The sequence below is a fragment of the Aptenodytes patagonicus genome, chromosome 4 (assembly GCF_965638725.1).
Source record: "Aptenodytes patagonicus chromosome 4, bAptPat1.pri.cur, whole genome shotgun sequence".
Lineage (NCBI taxonomy): Eukaryota > Metazoa > Chordata > Aves > Sphenisciformes > Spheniscidae > Aptenodytes > Aptenodytes patagonicus.
The window spans coordinates 85,647,394-85,670,698 of record NC_134952.1 but is presented as its reverse complement, the minus strand read 5'-3'; the positions used below and the strand labels follow the sequence as shown (position 1 = coordinate 85,670,698).

The following is a 23,305-nucleotide window of genomic DNA, read 5'->3' as shown; positions in this document are numbered from 1 at the left end:
GTTCAACTGCATGCAAACAGCAGTGGTAAGAAATCAAGTGCTAGTAGTTACATTGCAAAAACAAAACCAAAAACCCTAGTCAGAACTTTTTTTTAACTGTTTTTGTAACCGCAGGGGCTGAAAACAAACCAACCCTCTATCAGAGATGGCACAGGCAGGAAAGCTCTGACCATACGCATACAGCCTGCAGCAGGCAGCTGCACCAGCCAGCAAGGATGACTTTGCGCTCTCCATTACCAGCAGCAGTTCTCATCCCGTCCTGCAGCACACAGCTAGCGCTCGCAGAACTTTTATTACCAGTAACCCTCAGAACTGCCCCGAGTCCTCTGCCTCTCGCCTTCCGCCAAGCCTTTAAACCACAGGCAGCGTGCAGATTGAAAAGATCTCATTATCCATTAAAAACTGACTCTTTACATCAACAATTTAACAGCCACGGTTTTTCATTTTCGTTTAAGCTGAGGCCTCCAGTTAAGCTGTATTTCCTCGTGGATTTTCTTGTAACTAATTAGACTGAAACGGGCAATAGACAGAAGAAACAACAGCCAGGACATGAGCTACGATTTAGTAAGCGAGTGCTGCTCTATCTTTTCTTGACCATTTTCATGCTTACTTCAGCTTATCTAAGAGTAAAATCAGTACAAGCAGCATCCAAAAAAACTGCTCTGGTAAACAACTGGTAGAAGGGGGTCAAATCACATGAAAATTATCTCCAGAAGATTAGGTGCAGAACTAAGTCCGCGCAGATAGCATTGTGAACTGTACTTAACATTTTGGCTACTGAAAAGGGATCAAGCTTTGGTTATCGCCTAGGAATCAGAATGCGTCCTTTCAAAACTGTTCTGCAGGAAGTGTTTAGAGAGTAATGATGAACCTAAGGAGTTAAAAATACTACATGATCAACAGGTTTTTAAGAAGTTGGACAAAGAAAGACGATTGGGCAGCAAAGACAAGTAGTTTAAACATCTTTAAGAGAGTGACAGGAGCCTACAGCCACAAAAAGCAAATCAGCAGAAGCAGCACTGCTTATAGCGAGTAAACTAAAGCCTAAATGTGAATACTTAATAATGCAATGTTTAAGGAGATTTGCAAAGTCACTGTTATCACATTTGTTTATTTAACAACTGCAAGTATTTTATGACATACATCAGTTCACAAAAAAGTTAAAGTTCTCTGTTTAGTGGTACACAAAAAAGCTTTAGAAACTTGAAGTCTAACAAGAAATGGAAGTGTAGTTCAGGAAAGTGCACTTAAAAGCTGAATGCCAGCAATTTTAAAATAGTTTTTATGCTCTTTAATATTAGGTGATGCCTTAGTCACGAATTTAGCTATACACACAATTTCCTTGATTTTCCTTTCGAAATAAGCACTACAGAGAAGTAACACAGCAGCCACTCTTTGCACTTTTTTTTTTCTTTTCCAGCTTTCACTCATATTCACTCCCTCAAGTCACGTGAAAGCGATTGTGGCTGCTGTGTTACTAAAAACACAGCAACTCCAAGAGAGACATGATGTGTGCGAGCATGTGTATATTTTATATATACTTTTCATATATAAAAATACACGATATAGTATAAAAAAAACTCCAGATAAACTCTTATTCTCACAGTAGCAAATATATCAACTTATTTTCACAGTACTTGGTTTTACTAACTGGGACACCCAGAATGATTAAAAGTTACTTCCTCCAAAGCTGGTATTCACGGGTCCCACATTACGCAGGTCAGCCAAAGCAATCGCGCACATCTCAAGGCTGTTTGAGAATCTGCAGAGAAACACGACTATCTTACTTTTCTTTCCATGACCGCAACCATTAAGGGCTTCTTAGTACCTTTTGACAGAATCTCTCTCTCAAGCAGCTGATTCTAAAAGGCCTGTGGTTCAGTCATTCAACATGCTGAAAGAAAAGCTGTAAAAATCAATCGGTATTGTCTGCTGGAAGGGAAGTGTCAGTTCCTTACCACGCCATTATTTTCTTCACAGACAGCATGGTACACGTTTAGTGCAGCAACGTCTTTCCCATATTTCAGGTAAGGTCATGATACACTCCATGACAGGCACACACATGAGCACGCACACACACCAAATAAAGGCAAAAGGATAATCACGTTCCTCGACAGTACCACATTTTGTCTCTGTTGAATAGTGGATCTTAGCTGAAATTAAACCCCAACTTGGGTTTAGTTGTGTATAAACAATACATACCACGCAAAGTCAACTTAGCGAGGCATGCTAATCTCTCTTCAGTCACAAGAAAGGATATAATAATTTTAACTCTAGAAACGAAAGAGTTACATTTATGCAAAAACCTGTTTTGTAACTAGTATACAAAGAACAAGGTTTATTAAGGCCATTAGAAAGCAAATATCATCGGCCATAACTCACATGCAGCCAGAGGCATTGTGCTAGTTTTGGAGTAACTTGGGTGTACAAGTTGCTTTTATCTCATCTCTTAGTTTCTGTGTACAATCTCACTTCAGCTTTCCTGTACTGTAATATAACCACTTATGGACCCTCTGCCAAAAACCAAACCAACCCACCACACAAGGAAAACCCGTAGCGCTCCTCAGCCTTAAATCTCAGGGTTAACAGACAAAAGCCAAACATGCTTACTGCTATTCTTAATGTACCCGAATATTTAGGCCCACACTAAGTCTGCCGATGCACGGCCTTTTCCCTGTGTGTCCAACAGCAAACCGCCTCTCCTTTCAGGCAGGGGAGCAAAGCTCCAGTCCCATGCGCGATGTTAACCCTTTTTTCTGGCACCAAACGGCCGAGCAAGCCCTGAAGTTGCTTTTCCACCAGGGAAAGCAGCAGCCGTGTGGCTTTGGCGAGGACTAGCTGCGTTTAAGAGCGTGGGTCAGTTGCCTGTTGTTTTACTCTCGTTTTGTTTCCACCCACCTGCCCCATTTGTCATAGCATTCTGTGCCAACAGCTCTTTAGGCAGGTAAGTTAACAGTTCAGAAGCAAACTGTAGGAAGGCAGATCATAAGCACGTGCAGAGGGGAAAAAAGAAACCCAACAGTTAACCTGAGTATCAGAAAATGCTACAAAACTTGGCGTGCGCTTCTTACAGCCTTTGGCACAAAAAAACCAGGTGAGAACAGTAGTAATAAAGCCTAAGAAACTCCTGTGCAAATAGAGTTGAAACATTTCTACTCATAACCTCCTAAGAGCTTAATTTCTAAGCCTGAAAAGGCATACTTAACCAAGCACAGCTGTAATATTTCACTTTCACCCTGTGAGAAAAAAGAAAACGAGGAAGATAAAGGTAATGAAGGTATACAGATACGTATAAGCTACTTTCAAATTCCAGGACTAAAGGAAGCCATCTCACATATATCCAAGGGAGCATTTTATCAAACCAACCCCCAAAGGAGTCACATGACTTGTATTTAACAAGTTGTTTTCAACAAATATTGTAAGGGATCCACCCCCCACCCTCACAGATCTCAGGACAGCTGTATAACCTGCAGGAAACTTCGAACAAAAATGCAGAAGCCTAAATATTTCACTTTACCTCCCGTGAAAGGGGGGGACACACAACCACGAATGCTTATGTTCTCCATGTATAAACATCCGATTATCTACTCATCCGCATTCAGTAGAACAGGATATAAAGTCGAGACAAGCAGAGGAACTACCTCCTTCCGCTTCCTCTTTAGGACCGCCACAGAAAAAAGGCAGATAAATTGGACCGTCCCGAGTCGTACTCGCTCTGCAGACGGCGTACGTGGCTTGGCACAAGTTGCAAGGCAGCAGAGAAGCCGTCCCGCCTACACACAGCACATACTTCTACAACACGGTAACGAAATCTTGTCCTCGATGAGTCTGGTCACATCACCTTCCCATCACCTACTGGCACCACTCGCTCCCAAGCTTTTAGCCACGTCTCGTGCACCTAATGTCTCAGAGGTACTGCGCAGCAGGACAGGAGTCCTGCCTGTAAGGCTTCGTGGTGTGAAGTGCAGTTTACTGCTACAGTAGCCATCAGCTTCTGCAAGCTACCTGCTGCTTACTGCTTCCGTTCTGAAACAAATCCAGGTTCAGAGAAGTTTCTTCAAAGCTCAGTGCATTTAGGAAAACTTTCTTATAAAATACACTTAAGTACAATAATAGATTCATGACAACTTAAAAGAACATTAGGTTACACTCATTTCATAAAATTATTATTGTTTTAAAAAACAACAGGTTTGAAACAATACACGTCTTCTTTGCAATAAAAATCCGAGAGGAAAAGAAAAGGTATTTTCAGACACAAATCCCAATTTGTAATCAAATAAATCTGATGGTTGCATCTCTCAGCTGTACAAGCCATCTGAAATACTCCGTATGCGCCAGACGATTTCCTCACGTAAATCAGCCTCTCTTCCCAGCGTACTGAGTAGTCTTCAAAGTGCTGCAAACACTGGCTGCATCCCTGCTGGTTTACTCCCCTACATTCAGGCTTTTTGTCTCGCAAACCATTATATTCTCTGTATCTTTAGTTTTAACTCTAAACTTCCAGTTTGCTATTTTACATTAATGGCACTTACTGTTACAAAAAAAAAATTTTGAACCTTTAGGCACACAAAAAACCCATCTGCCTTTCCCCTCTGCAGCTGCATAGATGTCTACCAGGTCCCAAGCCATAGCCGTGCTCTGGAATTCTGGGCCACAGCCCCTCGAGGACTTGGCTTCTTTATTTTTATGGTTAATAAAGGTAGTTTTCACCTAGGAAGCAAAGACTCGACTATTTCCAGCAGATCAATCTGGATATTAGTACATTTTGGTTCTTAGGTCTACTGCAACTGAGACGCCAAGAACCACCACGGTTCCATTAGCCTACCTGTACGTATGGAAAACGTTTTTCATGTGATCTCTCTGCCCACCCCCCTCCCTCCATCTCAGCACATCACAGAGGACTGAAAAGGCAACGCAAAAGTGCAAAATGACAATACGTTCCAGGGCCCAAAGTTGGTGACAGACAACGATTCATCTCCGATTTCTCTTTTCATTCTGGGAGCCATCTGTCATAACAAAATGATGCTCCTGGTTTATTTTTTCTATTTTTCTCCAAAAAAAAAACCCCAATAAAAAATTACCATCATTCTAAATTTCATCATGCAAGTTGTCCGTGCCTTCTTGAACTTGAACAAACTGTACAACCCATGTCCCTGTCAATTCAACCAGATAAATTACTCCACTAGCTAAAACCTCTATTAAGTAACTCAGAGAGGTGGAGGGGGAGAACCCATTGGAAGCATTCACTGTTTGGAAGGAAACGGAGCTGCCCCGAAGGGATCTAACTCTAGCGGCTGTTGCTGCTGGCTCTGCGCACTCTGCACAACCAGTTCTGTGAAGGGTACTGCACCAAAGTCATCTGTTTTCAGCCCCTCACTGCTGTGAACGGCTCCATGCAAGGAGCTCTGCCGAGGTCTACCAGCCACTACTACTGTACCGTGATCCCCACGGTTGTCACCAAGCCCTTGATGCTGGGGATGCCGCATCAAGTCCGGTGGGTGGAAGGGTTTGGCTCCAAAAGGATCCAGCAGACTCTCGTCTGTCTGCAGAGCGTTGGTTCGATCTTTGCTGTCAGTCAACGCAACACTTATGTTCTCTTTGGAGTCCGAGATAGTCAGGAACTCGTTGCTGCTCTGCGAGTCCCTGCGGCCTGCTTTCTTGTGTCTGCGGGCCCTCTCAGGGGTGCGGTAGCTCGGTTTCAATGCTTTCTTTGTGGTGGTTGGGGTGCCGTGGTGGCGCTTTCCATTGTTCTTCGAGACCTCCTGTTTCATGCGCCTTTGGCGGGAAGAAAGTTTCTGCAGGTTACGCTGCTGCTTCATCTTCTGCTGCTGCTGACTCCCTGTGATCTCTTCAAAAGGAACCAGCCCAAACAGGTCCTCTTTACTCCCACCGGTCTTGGGGAGAAGGGAAGGCTGAAACGGGGTGCAGCCAAAAATATCGACACTCCGTGGAGAGGTGGGAGAGAGCAAAGGCTCAGTTCCCACCACCTGGCCATCTTGCTGAGACACCTTTTTGCTGAAGGGAGCTTTTGTGAAAACATCGAAGTCATCCTGGTCTTGGTTCAGGCCGGGAAAAGCTATCTGAGAAGAGACATCTTTGTCCATCTTCTCTCTTGCCTGAGGCTGCAGAGTAAAAAAGGGCACTGCCCCAAACACATCAAATTCTTGGCCAGGGTTGACCTTGATTACAGTACTTGGCACCTCAGGCAATGACGTATGCATTGAACTAGGTTCTTTGATTTCACCGCTGCCCACACCATCTCTGAACCTACTGCTTAGGAGCCCTTCCACAGATTTTTGCTTGGTACGATCAGAATCGGAGTCAGAACTTTGCTTCTCTTCCTCCTCTTCCTCCACCTCTTCCTCAGAGTCCATGAGGAGAGGTCGGTGGCCTAAATTCTCTGGTTCTGTATCATTGTCATCATTGAAGTCTCCATTCTCTCCTTGCAAGACTTCTTCATCCTCCTGTTCTTCTTCTTCCTCACTGCTCTTGGGAGAAGGAGGATCAGATTCAAAATCACTCTCTGACTCATCACCACCTTTTGTCACTTGTCCCTCTGCAGTTTTCCTCCCTGGCCGGGGATCTCTAAAAGCGTGGCTCAGTTTTCCAGCCTTGGTTGGGGTCCCTAAGTGATTTCCTCGACTGCCGGCTGAGTTATCCGCTTGTTTTCCAGGAGAACCTGCAGGTCCAAAGAAAAATGGAAAACAAAACTTAAAATACACTCTTAAAGTCAACACTTATTCCACACACGCCATAGCCACACATACCAAGAGTTGATACAAACATATATTCTGTACTTAGTAAGGGAAATGAGATAAAAACAGATCTAGTATTTCAAACAACATTCGTAACATTGATCACTAGTCAGACCTTCTAGCTTTACTCCTTAGGCACAAGATGTCTAGAAATACAATACTAGTATTTTTTAGGCATGGAGGAAGGACCAATGGACACAGGTGATCTCTAAAGCCAGCTTTGTAAAAACACTCATTACGCAGCCGCTCCTCTCCAGGGAAACAGGAGCCAGTGTGCTTGAAAGATATCAAGCTGTTTTTTTTTTTTTAAAGCAGACTACCTATTTCTTGAAGTGCTTCTGCTTTGAAGATCTGCTCTGACAAATTTATCACTCTAGTCATAACAACAGTCAGCACAAGCAAAAGAAAAGTATTTAGCAATTTCAGATAATTCACTTCAGATCTTGGGTACCGTTTTACAGCAACAACAGACCTCAGAGGGCTCTGCTCTGCTGGCCTACCAACCAGTCTGCTGTGCAGTTTCTGTACACCAGAAAGCAAATGCACCTTGTTGACAAACACATCCCTTAAGGCTGCCTTTTGAAGAGGTTCTCCAAGACTGACCCACTGTACAAAGATTTTTACCATGCCGTCAGATACGTGTAGCAATACTGACATATTCAACATAGTTTCAAAAGGGAAACAGATGCATGACACGCTGTTAGCGCCCAGTCTTTCCACTCCCAAGCTTTCATAGCACAAGACAATCCTACACATCATCTCCAGGATAATTAGGTTCCTCTAAGGTCTATGGAAATTAGGGACTGGGCGAAAGAGAAGTTGTTTGTTCATGTCCAAGCTGCAGGGAAGATTACATGATGTCACCATCTCTCTGTCCTGCCCTCGAGAGCACTAACTCCTTACAGGAGCTGAACAAGTGGGACTTGGAGCCTGCTAACAGCCGCAACAGAGATATGGGGCCTGGGGTTTTTTCCCTCACTAGTGTGTTTTGAGGCATACAAAGGGCAACGGACACAACAATCCCTATGGGGAGATCACAAGGTAATCATTTAACATGAAGTCACGGTTTAACCCCAGCTGGCAACTAAGCCCCACACAGCCGCTCGCTCGCCCCCCCCCGCCCCGGTGGGATGGGGGAGAGAATCAGAAGGGCAGAAGTGAGAAAACTCGTGGGTTGAGATAAAGACAGTTTAACAGGCAAAGCAAAAGCCACGCACGCAAGCGAAGCAAAACAAGGAATTCATTCACTCCTTCCCATGGGCAGGCAGGTGTTCAGCCATCTCCAGGAAAGCGGGGCTCCGTCACGCGTAACGGTTACTGGGGAAGACAAACGCCGTCACTCCGAACGTGCCCCCCTTCCTCCTCTTCCCCCAGCTTTATATGCTGAGCGTGGCGTCATATGGTGCGGGATATCCCTTGGGTCAGCTGGGGTCAGCTGTCCCGGCCGTGTCCCCTCCCAGCTTCTTGCGCCCCCCCAGCCCGCTCGCTGGTGGGGTGGTGGGAGAGGCAGAAAAGGCCTTGAGGCTGTGTGAGCGCTGCTCAGCAGTGACGAAAACATCCCTGTGTTATCAACGCTGTTTCCAGCACCAATCCAAAACACAGCCCCATACTAGCTGCTAGGAAGAAATTCAGCTCTCTCCCAGCCAAAACCAGCACACATAACTATATGGAAATGGAGATTGAGGGACAAGGATGTTTTCCAACACATGTCTTGGTTTGAAATACTCCCTCCCCCCCATCAGGACCAAAACTGTAATTTGGACTCATAAATCCCACTGAGAATTAAGCTTGATGGTCACTGCCATTTGGGCATTTGAAAAGGTCTCTCTAAGTGCTCCCCCTTGGTTTCAGTGAAACAGCCTCTCTCCATCAGGGCCTTCCCCACAAATAATGCCAACAAAGCACACACCGCGATAGCAGCACAGAAGAGCTTTTACTTTTTTTTTTTTTGAAAGGAACACTTGCCTTGGCACGTCAAACCTATCCTTAGAAAATGTCTTTTCTCTAGTGACACTGAAGGTCCACATTCATCCCCTTCAAACTTCTAGTGTAGCAACTGAGGCAAAAAAAAGCTATTGCTTTAACTTACTTTTAGAGAAGTGTTTTCTTGTTTGTTTCTAAATAGGATCTGCCAGCTCAGTTTCTCTATGGGAAGGAAGTTTATCTATTCCTTTTACTCCGACACCATCATACCCGCTATTTACTATCTGACAACTAGAGCTAAGAGAACAATTCACTGATGACTCTTCCGTGGGGTGGTTGGCTTAGAAATACTGGGAGCAGTAAAAACTTTGCATCAGTAAACAAAACAGACAGCAAGAGCACACAGAAGAGATAAGCCTGCATAGTGCCACTGGTACGGCACTCAGACTTAGGCAAAACAAGTTTCTCCCTATGTTGGAGCCCCACTGCGGCACAGAGATGTTTTCAGGAGCGTAAGTGACTGTCGGATTTCTATTTGAAGAGAATGAGTAAGAGGAGAAGCGAAACACTTGGTCTCAGCTGGGGAAAGCATATTTGTTCTTGAGACGTCCTTTTCTCTAGGACACAGATCACGTGGCAGCCACGCTGCTTTAAAAATGTATAATTGAACATGTAACGGTAACAACAGCAATGATAATTTACCTCTCTGCAGACACAGAGCAACTACTGAAAATTTGTGTGCAATGCTTAGAAGAGAGGCTATATTACAGTCACTCCAGGCTGAATATTATGTGGGTACCAACCTTCAGATGGGGACCAGAACGGCAAAACCGACTGTATTTCTGCTTGCGCCAGCGAGGACTTGGACCGACAGCCAGTTTACGCTTGCCTAATGGCCACACTGAGTTCACTTTTACCTGGTGAGGAACATCCACATACCCCACTTGACAGCCTTCACTAGTGAGATACTGTGCAACGAACACAGTACAGCCCGAGTGCTGGGTACAAATTTCTTCCATCTCTAGTATCTGACACAAACCTGGGGACAGGGGTTGCTCCTCATTAAAGCAGTTATTAACAAACTCTATTCACAGCACTGCGCTAGATCACTGACCCTCTCACCTAACCCAAATTAACACCTTCCATTTATGGCTTTGTTAAACAACTGTTGAAATTTAATCAACTCAATGTGTTCACAGGGTTGAAAAAGCTGGAGGTGGATGTGCGCACCAGTTGTTTCTCTGAAAAAATCTTCAGCCAAAATCCAGCTCATGACTCTTTTGTTCTTGTAATATACAAAATAATTTCTCAGATATTTTCTTCTTTCACAAGGAAACTAGCATGCAACTTGCAGGCCAAGCCAGATTTTTTTCTTTCTATGCTCCAGTTTAGACCAGAATATTTGGTTTTACAAGAAGAGCTTCTTCCTTTTAAAAAAGGAATTAATAGCCGATTTCTTCATCCACTAGCCATTTTGCTCTTTTGCAATTACACTTAAAATAATAATCAAAACTCTGCAGCAATATATTTTATGTATGGGTTTAAAACCAACATGACCAGAATGAGTAAAAACATCGGGTGATTAGGGCTTTGTGCCGTTTCTTCTTTGCTTCTGGTATCAGATTGCTTCTTATCTACTATAATTTTAAATACTACATATTTGCTTTACCCACTAAATTAGAATCTGGATTATTTGGCTGCTTACTTTAGATTTCCCAAAGGTACAGCCTTCACATTGCACTACATAACCCCCTACCTTCCAAATCCTGCTGTTTCCAATATTTACTGAAACACTAATGTTAACATAAATGCAATTAGATTTAAAAGGAGAAGAAAAAAGGAAATATTTCTAGGTTAGATGTTTACACCACTTACACAACAAAAAACCCAAACCTTTTATGAATGTCAATGCCCACATGAGTTCACACTCCCAAGGAATGATTATACCTTTGTACATAATTTCCATATGCAGAAAGCATTTTATAAAATAATTTTTTTTTGAAGACAACAACTGAACTACGGTATATCTAGTATACCTGACTTAACAAAAGTTTTAAATATTATTTGTTAATTGCTACCACAATCACACTCACTGGAAAACAAACTGCAAAGGACGGACACCGACAAGACAAGAAACCCAACCTCTTCCAACAGCTGCTGACTCGCTGAACAAGTCATTGAAGCCACGCTATGTTTAGCGCTCAGTAGCAGACCTCTCTGGACAGAACATAGATCAAACAGGACTCAACAATACATGGCAAAACACTTAAAGCAGTTTCCCAAACCACAGTCAATGTATCAGCACTGGCATACAAGCCATTCCAACATCGCTTAACAGACCCACCTGCGACTGTTATTCTTGCTGACAATGCGCAGCAAATGATTTTGGGAATCAGTCATCCAGACAACCTAGTTGTTAAGGTATCTGTATTAGCATCCTAAATTTCCTTTCTCGAGTCTAACAACTACCAACTCTAGAAAAACTGGGATGAAGTCAGGAACAATTCAGTGAGCAATCCCACTTGCTGGAAATTCACGTTCTGTAGTAAATACAGAGACCGTGTGCCCGCTATGTATGAGGCTATGTGTTTTGCTCACATATTTGGAGCTCTGAACCACTCTTCAAGGAAATGCTGAGCACACTACTCATTGACAGAGACATGGAAGGTGCTTGAATAGCTAGCAAGAGTATTGTAAATTTGAAGTACTTCTTCATTTTTACAATACTTTCCACACAGCAATGTGTCTTGGCACTTGTCAGTTTTGTGGCCTCTTGTTCTACTAAGGACAATGGGGCTAAGCCATCACACGCTGAATATAGCATACAACACCCTTTTAGATGGCAAGAATGAAGCAGCACACAAGAAAAGTAAACTTGAGCCTGTGTATTTGTGTCTGTCCCTGCACATGAGAAAACATTTTCTGAAATATCTCCATTCAGAGGCCACTCAAAGATATTGCAAGCATATTTATTTTTCCAGCTGTAACATCATCACAGCACCTGGCAATTAAGTGCCGATTAGCTCATCAGCTTCAAACCCCTCATTTCACTACAAATGATTTCCAAATGGGGTTTCTGAATTTCTAGCTCTTTAGGCCTGACATTCCTCCTTATCCACCATCTCCTTGCCAGAGTTACGAATCTTACTACTTCACCACAGCAGGAAATTTGTTACTCTATTGTGCACAGACTCAGAATTATAAAAAAGGCAATTAATTTTGCAGTGATTAGAAACTCACAAGCTAGAGTAACAGCTCAATATTATTAAAATTTCAGAACCAGCATGTAATGACCCTACATGCACACCTTCAACAGGAAAGCCAGCAGCACGCGTCAGATGACGCTGGGAGCAGCAACTGCTCCCGCTACATAGTTTTTAAGAAAGCACTTTTATTTCTGAAGCATTTAAGGAGCCATGACCTCACTGCTCCCACATTTGTATCTTTCAGGAAAGAGCGAGTATCTTGCTTTATTCTTCAGTTTATGTTGAGGTCTTGTAAACAAACAGAGCCATCTGCTCCAAGCAGACATTCGTCTAAGATACTCATCTTAAACACTTCATAGTCTAACATAGCCAAACTAACATAGCCAAAGCTCATGGAAGAAACCATCTCTGCCAGCACCTTCTTAATCTGAAGCGTCTTTGGTTTAGTCCCAGTAACAGGGAGAAAATTGCAGCAGACCCGTGTCAAAACCAAACCAAAGAAACAAAAATATCCTCCGTAGAGCTATCAGTTTTAAACCCGTGACAGGAATATTTTGTTTTTCTACACTACAGTTCCTCCTCTTTCACTCCTCAAGAAGTTAGTAGACTAAATAAATACAAAGAGCACTACCAATAGGAACAATGCCCCAAAAGGGAAAATTTCCTGGTTAATGACAATTTAATGCTCCGGCCAAATAGATTTCAAAAATTAAGTGTTCTGTCATGTTGATTTCATGCAATCTTCTCAACCTTAACTGCTGCAGAGACTGTTCAGATATATATTTATAAGAAAATGCTGCAAAATGTTGAGTAACATCTGTTTGTAATGTACTGTTCAGATTACTACACTTCTGATCAGGTTTGCATCTTGTACAAGACAATTGTTCTTCGCTCAAATGCAAGCCAGGTGGAACATCTTTAATCATATAAGAAGATCCCAATCTTCAAGGAAATTTTCTGTTCTGATGTTCTTTTTCGAAACATCCGATTATAAGAGGATGAATTCCCTCTAACAACTGCAGTAATTACATGCCTTCTGCTGGTTCATCATTTTAGGGTATTGCGGGGGTGGCTAAAGAGTGGCACGTAAGACCTTTAAGCTTTCTTTGAATTGGTAACATACTGCCACCATCATTTCAGAACAATTTGCCACATGTCAGGACGAAGGATTACCAGCATGCTGCAACTAAATCTGCACTACTTCTCTGACAACAGCCAGAGCAGCAGCTGCTGAATATTGTAATGGATTTACACTGCTTACCACCTTTATTTTCAAGAACAGAAATGGGAGAAGAAAACACTTCTGCCTGGCATCTATTGCTTAGATATTCTTTCAAATTATTAGTCTACACGTTGAAGTGTGTAATAAAAAAAAAAAAAGAGGTGAAAGGTGACTGTGATTGCTCTAAGCTTCGGAAAAAAAAAATTTTAATAAAATCAGTGAATCATTTTGAAGAGAGAAAGCACACCACTGGCACAGCCCACACATAACTTATTCTTGTGATGTGTGAATAACTTCAAGTTACTTTGGAAGCATTATCTAGAAAAGCTGAAGTCCAAAGATTATGTTGATACAGGGAAAGATCCTGAACCTGCATTCAGCAAGTAGTATGAACACCTGAAACCATAGCGAAGGAGAGGTTATGAAGTAACATAAGCAGTATTTTCAGTGAGTACAAATATTGATGTGAACTTATTTTTATTGTCCAGTTACCCAAGTCTGGAAGACTCTAAAACAGCCATATCAAGTTGCAGGTCTGGGCATGTTTTAACAAACAATTCAAGAACACCAATTGCTGAAGAAACATGAACCGATGGTATGAGCTGTTTTGCTGTTGTAGAGGAAGTTAGATCAAGTCATTTTGTTTCTCCTGTTCTCATGTTTGTAATTTCTTGCTGAATTACAGTGAGTTGTTTCATTTAAAGCTCCAGACTGCACAGTAGTCCAAGGGCTCCAAGGCCATGATACATAAACTTGCAGTTACTTACAGTAACCAAATGAATAGTTGTCACCCACATTTCTTCATGCCAGAAGAACGCGCTTCTCTGCTGTAACACAGTGAATGCTAATAATCAGCTATTGCAGCAGAGTCCTTTCAGGGACGTATTGTGTCCAACTCTGCAGATGATTTCCATTGTACTGCTATCTGGCACACAGCTGGCTGGTTTTCTGCCAGATCCACGCAGCTGTGACTAGCAAGCTACACGCCACAGAAGTGCTCTTATTCCAAGACCTATAACCATCATTTGAAGACACTACCCAAGCCTTCGAGTGCAGAAGTTTGGAAGTCAAAAGGAAGCCACTACAGAAGTAAACTTGCTTTCATTCCTCGTCCCCGCACAGTGAACATGCATGCGGTGACTGGGAAGGGGTTACCTAGGTACGTCAGAAAAAACAACAGTGACTTGATCAAGGAGCGCCATGTCTACAGTACAGAAGATGAGCTTTACAAACATTCAGTAGAACAGTTAAACAGATGACCTGAACTAGAGCCTTATCCCAATATGACAAGCCAGAAGACAGCTCACTGAGATTGTCCACAGGAACAAAACACCTAGCAGACAGCATCAGGTCAGCACTTGCGAAGAAATTCCAGTCAAGGTTTCCCAACATCTCCACTTCTCACACAGTCCATCTGTATCATTTTGAGAGTTACCTCCAATCTTCTATTACTTCTCTGAATTCCAGTATTAAGCTGAGGGAAGCAAAAGGCAATCTAGCACAGTTTAATCCCAGAAAGAATTAGTGTAAACAAACGTAAGATGGCAAAAGGCCACCGAGTACAACTCAGCAGCAAACTGTACTATATTCATGACATTTCCTTCTTATAATTTGCAAATAGCAGAAAATGTGTCTCTTCCGAGTTTCTGAAACACTCAACTTGATGTTAACAATGGATGTTACAACACAAGCTCATTAATACACACTTGAATCAAAAGCTTCCATTCCAAAATGCTGACCGCACGAGCCAGTTTTTCCACTGCCACCATCCAGTGTTTCAGGCCTTCAAGAACCAGAATCTGTTTTCCACATGTTAGGTGCCTGTCCTAAATCCCCGTTACTGGCTTAGCAACTGTGCTTTCTTCTCTCTTTTCATAAAAAGTTTGCAATGTTAGTTTTGTTTCTATCAGATTGAGCATTGGAATTCTTTCTCAAGCCAATTTGCTTTTCCAGCCATCTCAAGTTCTAAGCCATTACTATTTTCCACAAACATTTAGGCATAAAATAGCGTGTATAACAAGTTTACATGTAGTACTTGTGAGAACACTTTTAATAGGATATACACCAAGCGTGAGTAACACTAAGTGCTTCTACGCTGTTTTCCTATCAACTGTAAGACGAACCCAATAATATGTTAGTTCAATTTCACACAGCTATTTGCCCTCTGCATAGCATGTCAAGTGACATACATGTCGCTGGCTCTCCATTCCCACCTGAGAAGAATAAGCACAGAAGCTCTGTCGGATAAGCAGCCTTAGTCCATCCAGTTCCAGGTTCTCCTTCCCGATGATCCTTGCAGCAGCAGTGGCCCGAAATGCACTCGGCTCCACAAGGAAAATTCCAAGGGCTCGCAACTCTCAGCAACCCACGGTCCTTTCCAGCGATAATAAAAGATTTCAAATTTCAGCCTCTGCATCTCCCTTGCCCTTGCACCACCTTCCCGGACACATGTAAATGTACCTGATAGCACTTATTTTGCTGGACTAGCAGCACCTTACGTTAAGTAAGTTGTTAAGTCAAAAGATGATACATGATCTTCAGCTTCTTGCTGCTATCTCACATCAGATGATAGAAATGAGTTACGTATTTAGTCAAGTGCTGCTTTCAGCAAAGAACCCGTAAGCCTCCGAAACAAGATAAATACAGTGGGGGACTCTACGCAGCTACAGTCCACATACAACAACATTTACGAACCTGAGACCTATGTCACACAGCAAAAAACCCAAAGCAGATAAAGACCACAGTTCCAGCTAAAAGGTTGTTAATACAGTAGGACACAGCTTCAATACGAACTGTCACTTTGCAAGAAAGTAAAATTTTCTTTTTTAATTTATTTTAAATTGTCTGTATTGATAACATTAACATTTCATCTCATCATAATTCAATAAGTCAAAATTCAGTAGTCAGAAACCTGGGTGAATAGTGATAACACACTCCATATTTGCACTGTAGACATGTTACAATAAGGACGTGAAACTTCTGCTCTAATTAGATAAAGACAGTCTCTCACCCAAACACTGGAATTGCGCTGAAGGTATTAAACCTCTGTTCCACTTTCTATTCAGTCATCTTCCCTTTGCTGCCCTGAGTAAGGTATACATGTGGTTTAATTCTCGGTTCAATCTTTTATAATCACACAGAACAAACCAGAAAGAAAGTATTATACAGAAATGTTAAGTACAAGAGGAAATCAAAATATTAGGGACATTTGTCAAGTTTGTTCTAGAAAGCCCTCAACTAGAAACAAATATGTCTAAGTCAACACCATTCTCCTTTTCTTAGTTGTCTTACAACACCTCATTTCAAGACACTTCAAAGGACAACTCCGTGAGGAAAACAAACCAGCTTTTAAAAGACTTATCTTCAGATTTAAAGATTTATCGTATCAGATTTGTTTGCTAAGTGTAATTCACTGTTAACACAGAATTAAAAATATGTTCCTTGAAATCAAGCCAGTATGTACACTTGTTTAAATTCAAGTTATGAGTCAGTAGACAAGACTTGAAAAACATACAATTTTTTTCCCAGTGAAACAGGCAACAGTTCACAACCAACCCAACATTTCTCAAGCAGTCTGGCTTTTCAGCCATGACTGAACTACTTTTTTTTTTCTTCCTTGAAAGAAAGCATCTCCCATTGTTTTTTAGCATGTCAAGAATTAAAGCTTGGATTCTAATTAACAAAAATAAAACATACAACATAATACAGCGAGCCCACTCATTACAATCTAAAATATAACTATCTGAGAAACAGCAGTGAGCAAATACATTTTTAAGACCTAAGGTGAGAAAAGAAAAAAATAATCCCTAGACACAAGGGTATAAATACTCAAAACAGGAGACTAAGCACCTGACAGTTACCATGTCAGATTAACTATTACTGTGCATTTTGCATGTGAACTTAGGCTCACCTATAAAACAAAGCAACCTCTTCAATGAAGACTCTTAAGGAAAATCCTTCCGAACTGCAACCTACAGACTGCACTTACAGAGCAAATATTTCTTCACTTAAGAATTGCTTTCACATTGTACTGAACTACTGAATATTAACAGGACAACAGAAGGTAAGCTTGTCCTTTCTGAACGAGCAGAACAAAGAGAGAAATGAGTAACACAGTAGTAAGCCAAGCAGAATTAATTCAAGTCTTTCTAACAACAGGGCAGGATACAGTGCAGAGATATTTTACAAATTGTCTTGCATTATCCTGTTCACTCTTCACCATATATAATGCAAGAGCGCTTGTGAGCACTAAGCAGTCCTAGTAGACCATCTTCGGGAATACAAGATGAAAGCAAAGGGAAACATGGATGCTAACTTAGGTTGACCCCAAGTGATTTATTTTAAGGCATGTTATCTGAGCTTTTGAACTTTTGTAAGAATAGTTTTTAAAAGTCCTATTAAGGCACCTTTATCACACAAGCACTCTCAACAAAAAACTTAGGCAGGTGCCTAAGTGGCTCCATAAGTAATTGAAGGTCTTTTTACCATTTAACTGTCATGTAGGCTTTACTTCGCCACAGGTACCAAAAAAATTATTTAAGTGCTGATCAAGCAAATGTTGAAACCGACGATTAAGTTGCAGGATGATGCTGTTTCACAGTCACAGTCAGTGTTGGCATACAATGTTATTTTTACTTCCACCCTAGCTGAACTGAAACACAACAATTAATCCCCCCCTCCCCTCCAAATGTACAGGTAACAATATATTTTGTTCTTTTTGACTCAATTTGTACTGAAACTACGCATTAAATGCAGCAGAAGCTTACAATCTTAACTTGGCTGGAGAGCTGAACTAAAGGAACAGCACGAGTTGGAAGCAGACTACAGGGAAGTCAAAATTTGGTCTTAGCAAGTAATTTGCCTTTAGCAAAAGCACTTCTGGTTCTACTCAAGTGATTCACACCGCACTGGTCCAAAGTGATTGCACTGCAAAGACTACGTAGTCTGTACACTGTACAAGTAACAGGAACTGGATGCAGAAGTATTTTTTAATTGGAAATAATCAACATACTCAAAACATCTCTTCAACCCATCTACTGTCACGAGGCAGCCAACACCTTCATCATTCTTTGGTCATTTAACCGGAGGTACATACTCCAACAGTAATATACATATATATATGTACATAGGTATACATATATATGAGGTAGTGATGTTACAGATTTAACTTGCCTGGGTGAGAAATGAAAGGAACAGAACCAAAGGGATCTTCAGGAGGATTTTTCTGTGGAGCAGAAAGCGGCTCCACATTCTTATCTGAAGATGCTCTCCTGTCCACCAGCCTGTCTGTAAAAAACAAAATGAAACAGAACAAAAAATAAAATAAAATAAAAATGGCAAGTCTTATACCTATGCAAAGATATCTACTGTACGGGGTGAGGGAGGAGTATACTCTCAATTAGGGGTTTTTTAATGTTTTAAAGATATCCTACGTCTTCAATTCATACTTCTAGATCATTCAGGAAAATTCACCTGCAAGAACCTAATTGTTATTCCCCGCCTCACCAAAAGCAGCGTACATTTGGTGATGGAATGCTTTAAATGAGGATCTCGAACATGTTATATGCAGCCTACGTGCTCTGTAATAGAAACTACTTGTCCTCTGTGCTCTTTAGGTTTTGAAGCAAGAATCACTATGCTTATCTAAAGCACCAAATCATTCATTTTATGCAAGTTTTGGCCAGTGTTTGCCACAAAGAGAAAAGTTGGCAATCACAGCAAAATAGCCGGGAGTACTTTTTATTAAACATGTAACATCTATTAGTAATTAAAACAATTTGAGTGTCATATAATGTAGAGAAATGTAGTGTCTGTTTTGTATGGTCTTCAACCCTTGGGAGACTGATTTTTTTAAATTTTTTTTTTCTTTTGGTAAGAGACATACAAAAGATCTTTAACACAGTCAAAAATTCAAAGCACTAGGAAAGGTAAATACAAGTTTTTCTGTTTAAGCTCTTATTGTAACATTGCTGCCAACTTAAGACCCAGACCATCCAGCCCAACCACCACACTGCAACTCAGGAGACTCCAGCAAGGCCCATCAGCCACTTGACAATACCACTGTTTCACTGAAAGTGAAACACTGAAGGTGTTTCACCTTCAGGTAACATCCTACATCCTCCATGCAGAAGACACAGCATTTTGCTTTCCCCCTTTTTCACAGCAAGCAGCTGCTCATCCAAACAATTTGCAGCACAACCTTCTTGACAATTTGCCACTGCGGAGATGCAGCTGAACTGTACCCTAATTACTTATCAAGCTACCTGCACATCTTCTATTCAGTCCTTCAATACAGCAACCAGGAGGCTTTACCAAGACAACCACCAGGGACTAGACACCAAGCTAATCTACTGCAGACAGATGCGTATTAACCCTGTGTACAAAGCCCAAGAGTTTTTAAATTACATGCCAGTTTTCACAGACAAGCATGCTGTTCATATTCAAGTGTCCGTAATGTGACTTGTATTACCCTTACCCACCGTTAAGACTCTCCAAAGAAATACAAGTGGGAGTTGTTCCATTACAGGCAACCCCTACTTAAAATATAATCCTAACTGGGGGCTCCTACTGCAGGAGATTAAGTAGTTGCTCTCACCTCAACGTATACATATTGAAATAGGCAGAGGCTAACCGACCCGAACAAAACTATCCTTCAGTGACAGAGCCATGCAGAAGAGAATACTAGCCAAGATGCACACAAGACTAGCAGTTGTATGTTTCATACCATCGGCTTTGAGCACAAAGACAAACAACTACCAAGCATCACATTCCACAGCAGGACTTACTCCTGATTCTGAACGGTTATACCCACATTGCTTGCTTTCATCAGGGAAGAAGGGTTTGGTTTTGGGTTTTTTTTGTGTTTTGGGTTGGTTTGGTGTTTGGCCTTTTTGGGGGGGGTGGAGTGGTGTTTTGCTTTTTTGTTTGGGTTTTTTTTTGTGTTTTGCCTTAGGAGAAATGTATGTGACCTTCAACTTGCATCTTTACAAATGCAGACTGAGTGAGGGATGCTTTTGTTCTATTACCCCTAGTGTCTTGCCTCCAGAGGAAAACAAGCTGACTGCTGCACAGTTTGCAGGCAACCAAACTCTAGAGTAACTTTTAAGGGTGCAACAACTTGAACTACCCTTTGGAGAGTCCTTGCAAATGCTGGCATGCAAGACTATGCAAGTTGAAGCCCCCAGATGATGATCAGATGTCCCAACTTCAGGAGCAGGGCTAAGGTTATCAAAAAAAAAAAGGATTGAAATGCTAACCATGCAAGAAAAATTAGGTAAAGTGAGTAAACACAAGGTTTCAGCTCCTCCATGGCACCTAGGCACATACGTGCTGGGATACATTTCCCTGTAAAAATAAAGTTTAGAATTTGTCAGTTCATCAAATCTAAGGCTATCGCAGAAGGATGAGCCATTTTTCCAATCTTCTGAGGCACAAGTGTCATTTGTCCACCGCGTAACAAGATCCACTTCTCTTTATCAGAGAGTGTTTGAGAGAAAAAAGAGACAATGATGGTTTCTCCAGCTTCACACAAGCACAAGTAGATTCAGTGGGGCTGTCAGTATTAGACTTTATTGTGCTTCAGATGCAACTTCCTTAAAATAAAGATCCAAGTTTTTTTCCCCTCAGTGAATAATCATACAAATGCAGCCCAGACTGCTGCCAGAGACACGATCACGTGCCACAAGGCACAGCGGACCCTTCCACAGAAAAGGGCAGTTATTTAAAACCACGAACAGGGAATCCAGCTGTTTCCATTCAATTGACAGTCCCAAGATTCCTCAGGAGGCAGCTCTCTCAGGACTTTCTCAAGTATGAGAAGCACTCATGCACAAGGAAAACATGGTAAGAACCACAGCTCTTTCCTGCACAGATAGCCTAGGTAGTACCTTCATACTGTACACACCGCAAAGGAGACGGGCACAGAGCTTCGTAGGCTTTGCACCCACAGGTGTCTGTGTTGAAGCACCAAGATGATTCTGGGCCTAACAAGAACCTTTGTGCAATTCAGTGTGAAGGCTGCGCTGGTATTTTTTTCCGGTGAGAAAGACGACCCATTTTCTTGGCTCCCAATTCTGCCCAGATCATTAAGTGGTTACAGGAGCTCTTTTAAGAAATCCTTTTCTTCACAATGTTGTCAGAATCTCAGCATCACGCGTTGCTTCTGGACCATCATTAATACCGATGATAACAACAACAGAGAAACAACAGTTTGCCCAAGAACCAGGAATTCCAGCCTGTAACTCCGTATCACAGTTCTCCACAAAGGAGCTCAATTCAGAAATCTTCAATCAATTGCACATTACATCTCACTGCAACTGTCATCTTTTTAATATGACAACTTGCACAAAGTGTTAGCAAGGTATTCTGTTCTATGAGTTAGCTCCCTTTTTAAAGGGGAAGTGATTAATCATCACAGCAATACCCATCCCTACCTGCACTATGACATTAAGCTACTAAATGCATGTAATCCAACGGTAATGTTAGCCTGACAAATTATGACCTCTTGATCCTCTAACAAAGGCTGCGTATATTTAATTACTTGTCTATTACTATCATTAACACAACAGCTTTAAAAACATTTGACAGATTTAAAAATATTTTTAATTTATGTATAAAGCATCAGCTCAACAATACAAACCAGGCTTTTGGAAAGTGGAAAGAAACAATTCATGTTTTGAATGCTGCTCAGCACCACATAACATGGCAGAGAGACAAACTTACATAACACTGTACATGAGTTATGAAGTACGGGACAGTAACCGGGTTCAGTAACAGAAGGTATAACAATTTATCAAACCTGTATCTGCAGTTCTCCTCCCTCTAGATGGCAAAATGATTCACAGTAAACTCAAAAATTGAGCAAAAAAAAAATTACTTAGTAGTAAACAGCAGTTTTCTCTCGTAAGACATAACCTACATCTAAAGAGAATTAAGCCTTGATCCTTAAGATACATCTGAGGAAATTCCAGGAAGTATTATACAGTTAAAGACATTTTTATAGGTATAAGCCTTAATTGTACAATAAATGTCCCAATTTCTCATTAATACACCTAAGTTTGAGGAAGTACCAGTAGACAAAATTAAGTATAAATATTTCTGCTTTGACTGCAGTAAAGGCATTAATAAGTTCATACGATCTTTGGCACAACATCCTTAGTATCAAAAAACAAAGTTAAAAGGTCTTCGAAGTCTTTGCGGTATGTATCTATGTGTACACACAAACACACATACACCGAGATTAAAACTAGCAATGTTCCCCCTCCCCTGCACCTCTAACAGAAATCAAGCCAAAAGGCCTAAGAAAAGCTGTAACTGCGTCTCATGTTATGTATAAACAAGCCTGCCATCTAGCGTACTACTGGTCAAGCAAATAATTTTTTTTTAATTTTTATTTTTCTGTTTTCTGTATTCAAGTGACTAAAAAACCCTAATGCTGGTTATTAGTAAGCAAAACGATGCTGTTATGTTTACTTTTCTGATACAGTATATGAAATCTATTATCACATCCAGCTCTTCTATGCATTCAATTATCTTTACTGAGAGGTGAGCCAAAAACATACCCAAGTAGATTTAGTCTTTGAAAACTTCAGACTATTTTCACACATGTAGTACAAAAACTGCATAGTGGAATTATAGTAGTAGTAAACTGTTCTTTCTGCTGGAGATTTAGAGACAGCAGTTAGCAGCATTTAGCTCCAAGTTATTCTAGCCTTTACGAAGTCTAACTGTTTGCATGCAACTCAGCATTTTCACCGCAAGTGTTGTCAAGCACTGGAACAGGCTGCCCAGGGAAACGGTGGAGTCACCATCCCTAGAGGTATTTGAAAGACTTGTAGACATGGCACTTAGGGACACAGTTTAGTGATGGACTTGGCAGTAACAGGTTAACCATTGGACTCCATGATCTTAAGGGTCTTTTCCAAGCTAAACGATGCTATGATTTTCTATTTCCCCAGCTTACTATAACCAGCCTACTGAGCTACACCAGGCAAGCGTATTTCTCGTATGGTATTTTCCAGCTTTTATGTAAAGCCACTTGAAATACGTCCTTGGTTATTATCTTCTTCTGTACTTACATTTGTTCAAAACATGTGGCTTAACCAAATCACTCTCATAAAACTTACCATAAGTACAGTCAGCAGTCCAACAGCCAGTTAAAGGTTCTAGAAATGGGTAATGTTATGCTGACCTTTTGGTTC

General features: G+C 41.3%; 1 protein-coding gene across 2 annotated transcripts in view; it reads right to left on the bottom strand.

Annotated features, from left to right (window-relative positions):
• Nucleotides 1-985: 985 nt before the first annotated feature.
• BMP2K (BMP2 inducible kinase) overlaps nt 986-23,305 on the bottom strand; it is a 66,868-nt gene continuing 44,548 nt past the window's right edge. For both annotated transcript variants that reach the window (XM_076337495.1, XM_076337496.1), the window contains exons 15-16: nt 18,279-18,392; nt 986-6,679 (exon numbers count right to left, since the gene is read on the bottom strand). In XM_076337495.1, the coding sequence (XP_076193610.1) occupies nt 5,244-6,679; nt 18,279-18,392 (1,550 nt within the window). In that variant the 3' untranslated portion in view covers nt 986-5,243. The remainder of the gene's footprint in view (nt 6,680-18,278; nt 18,393-23,305) is intronic.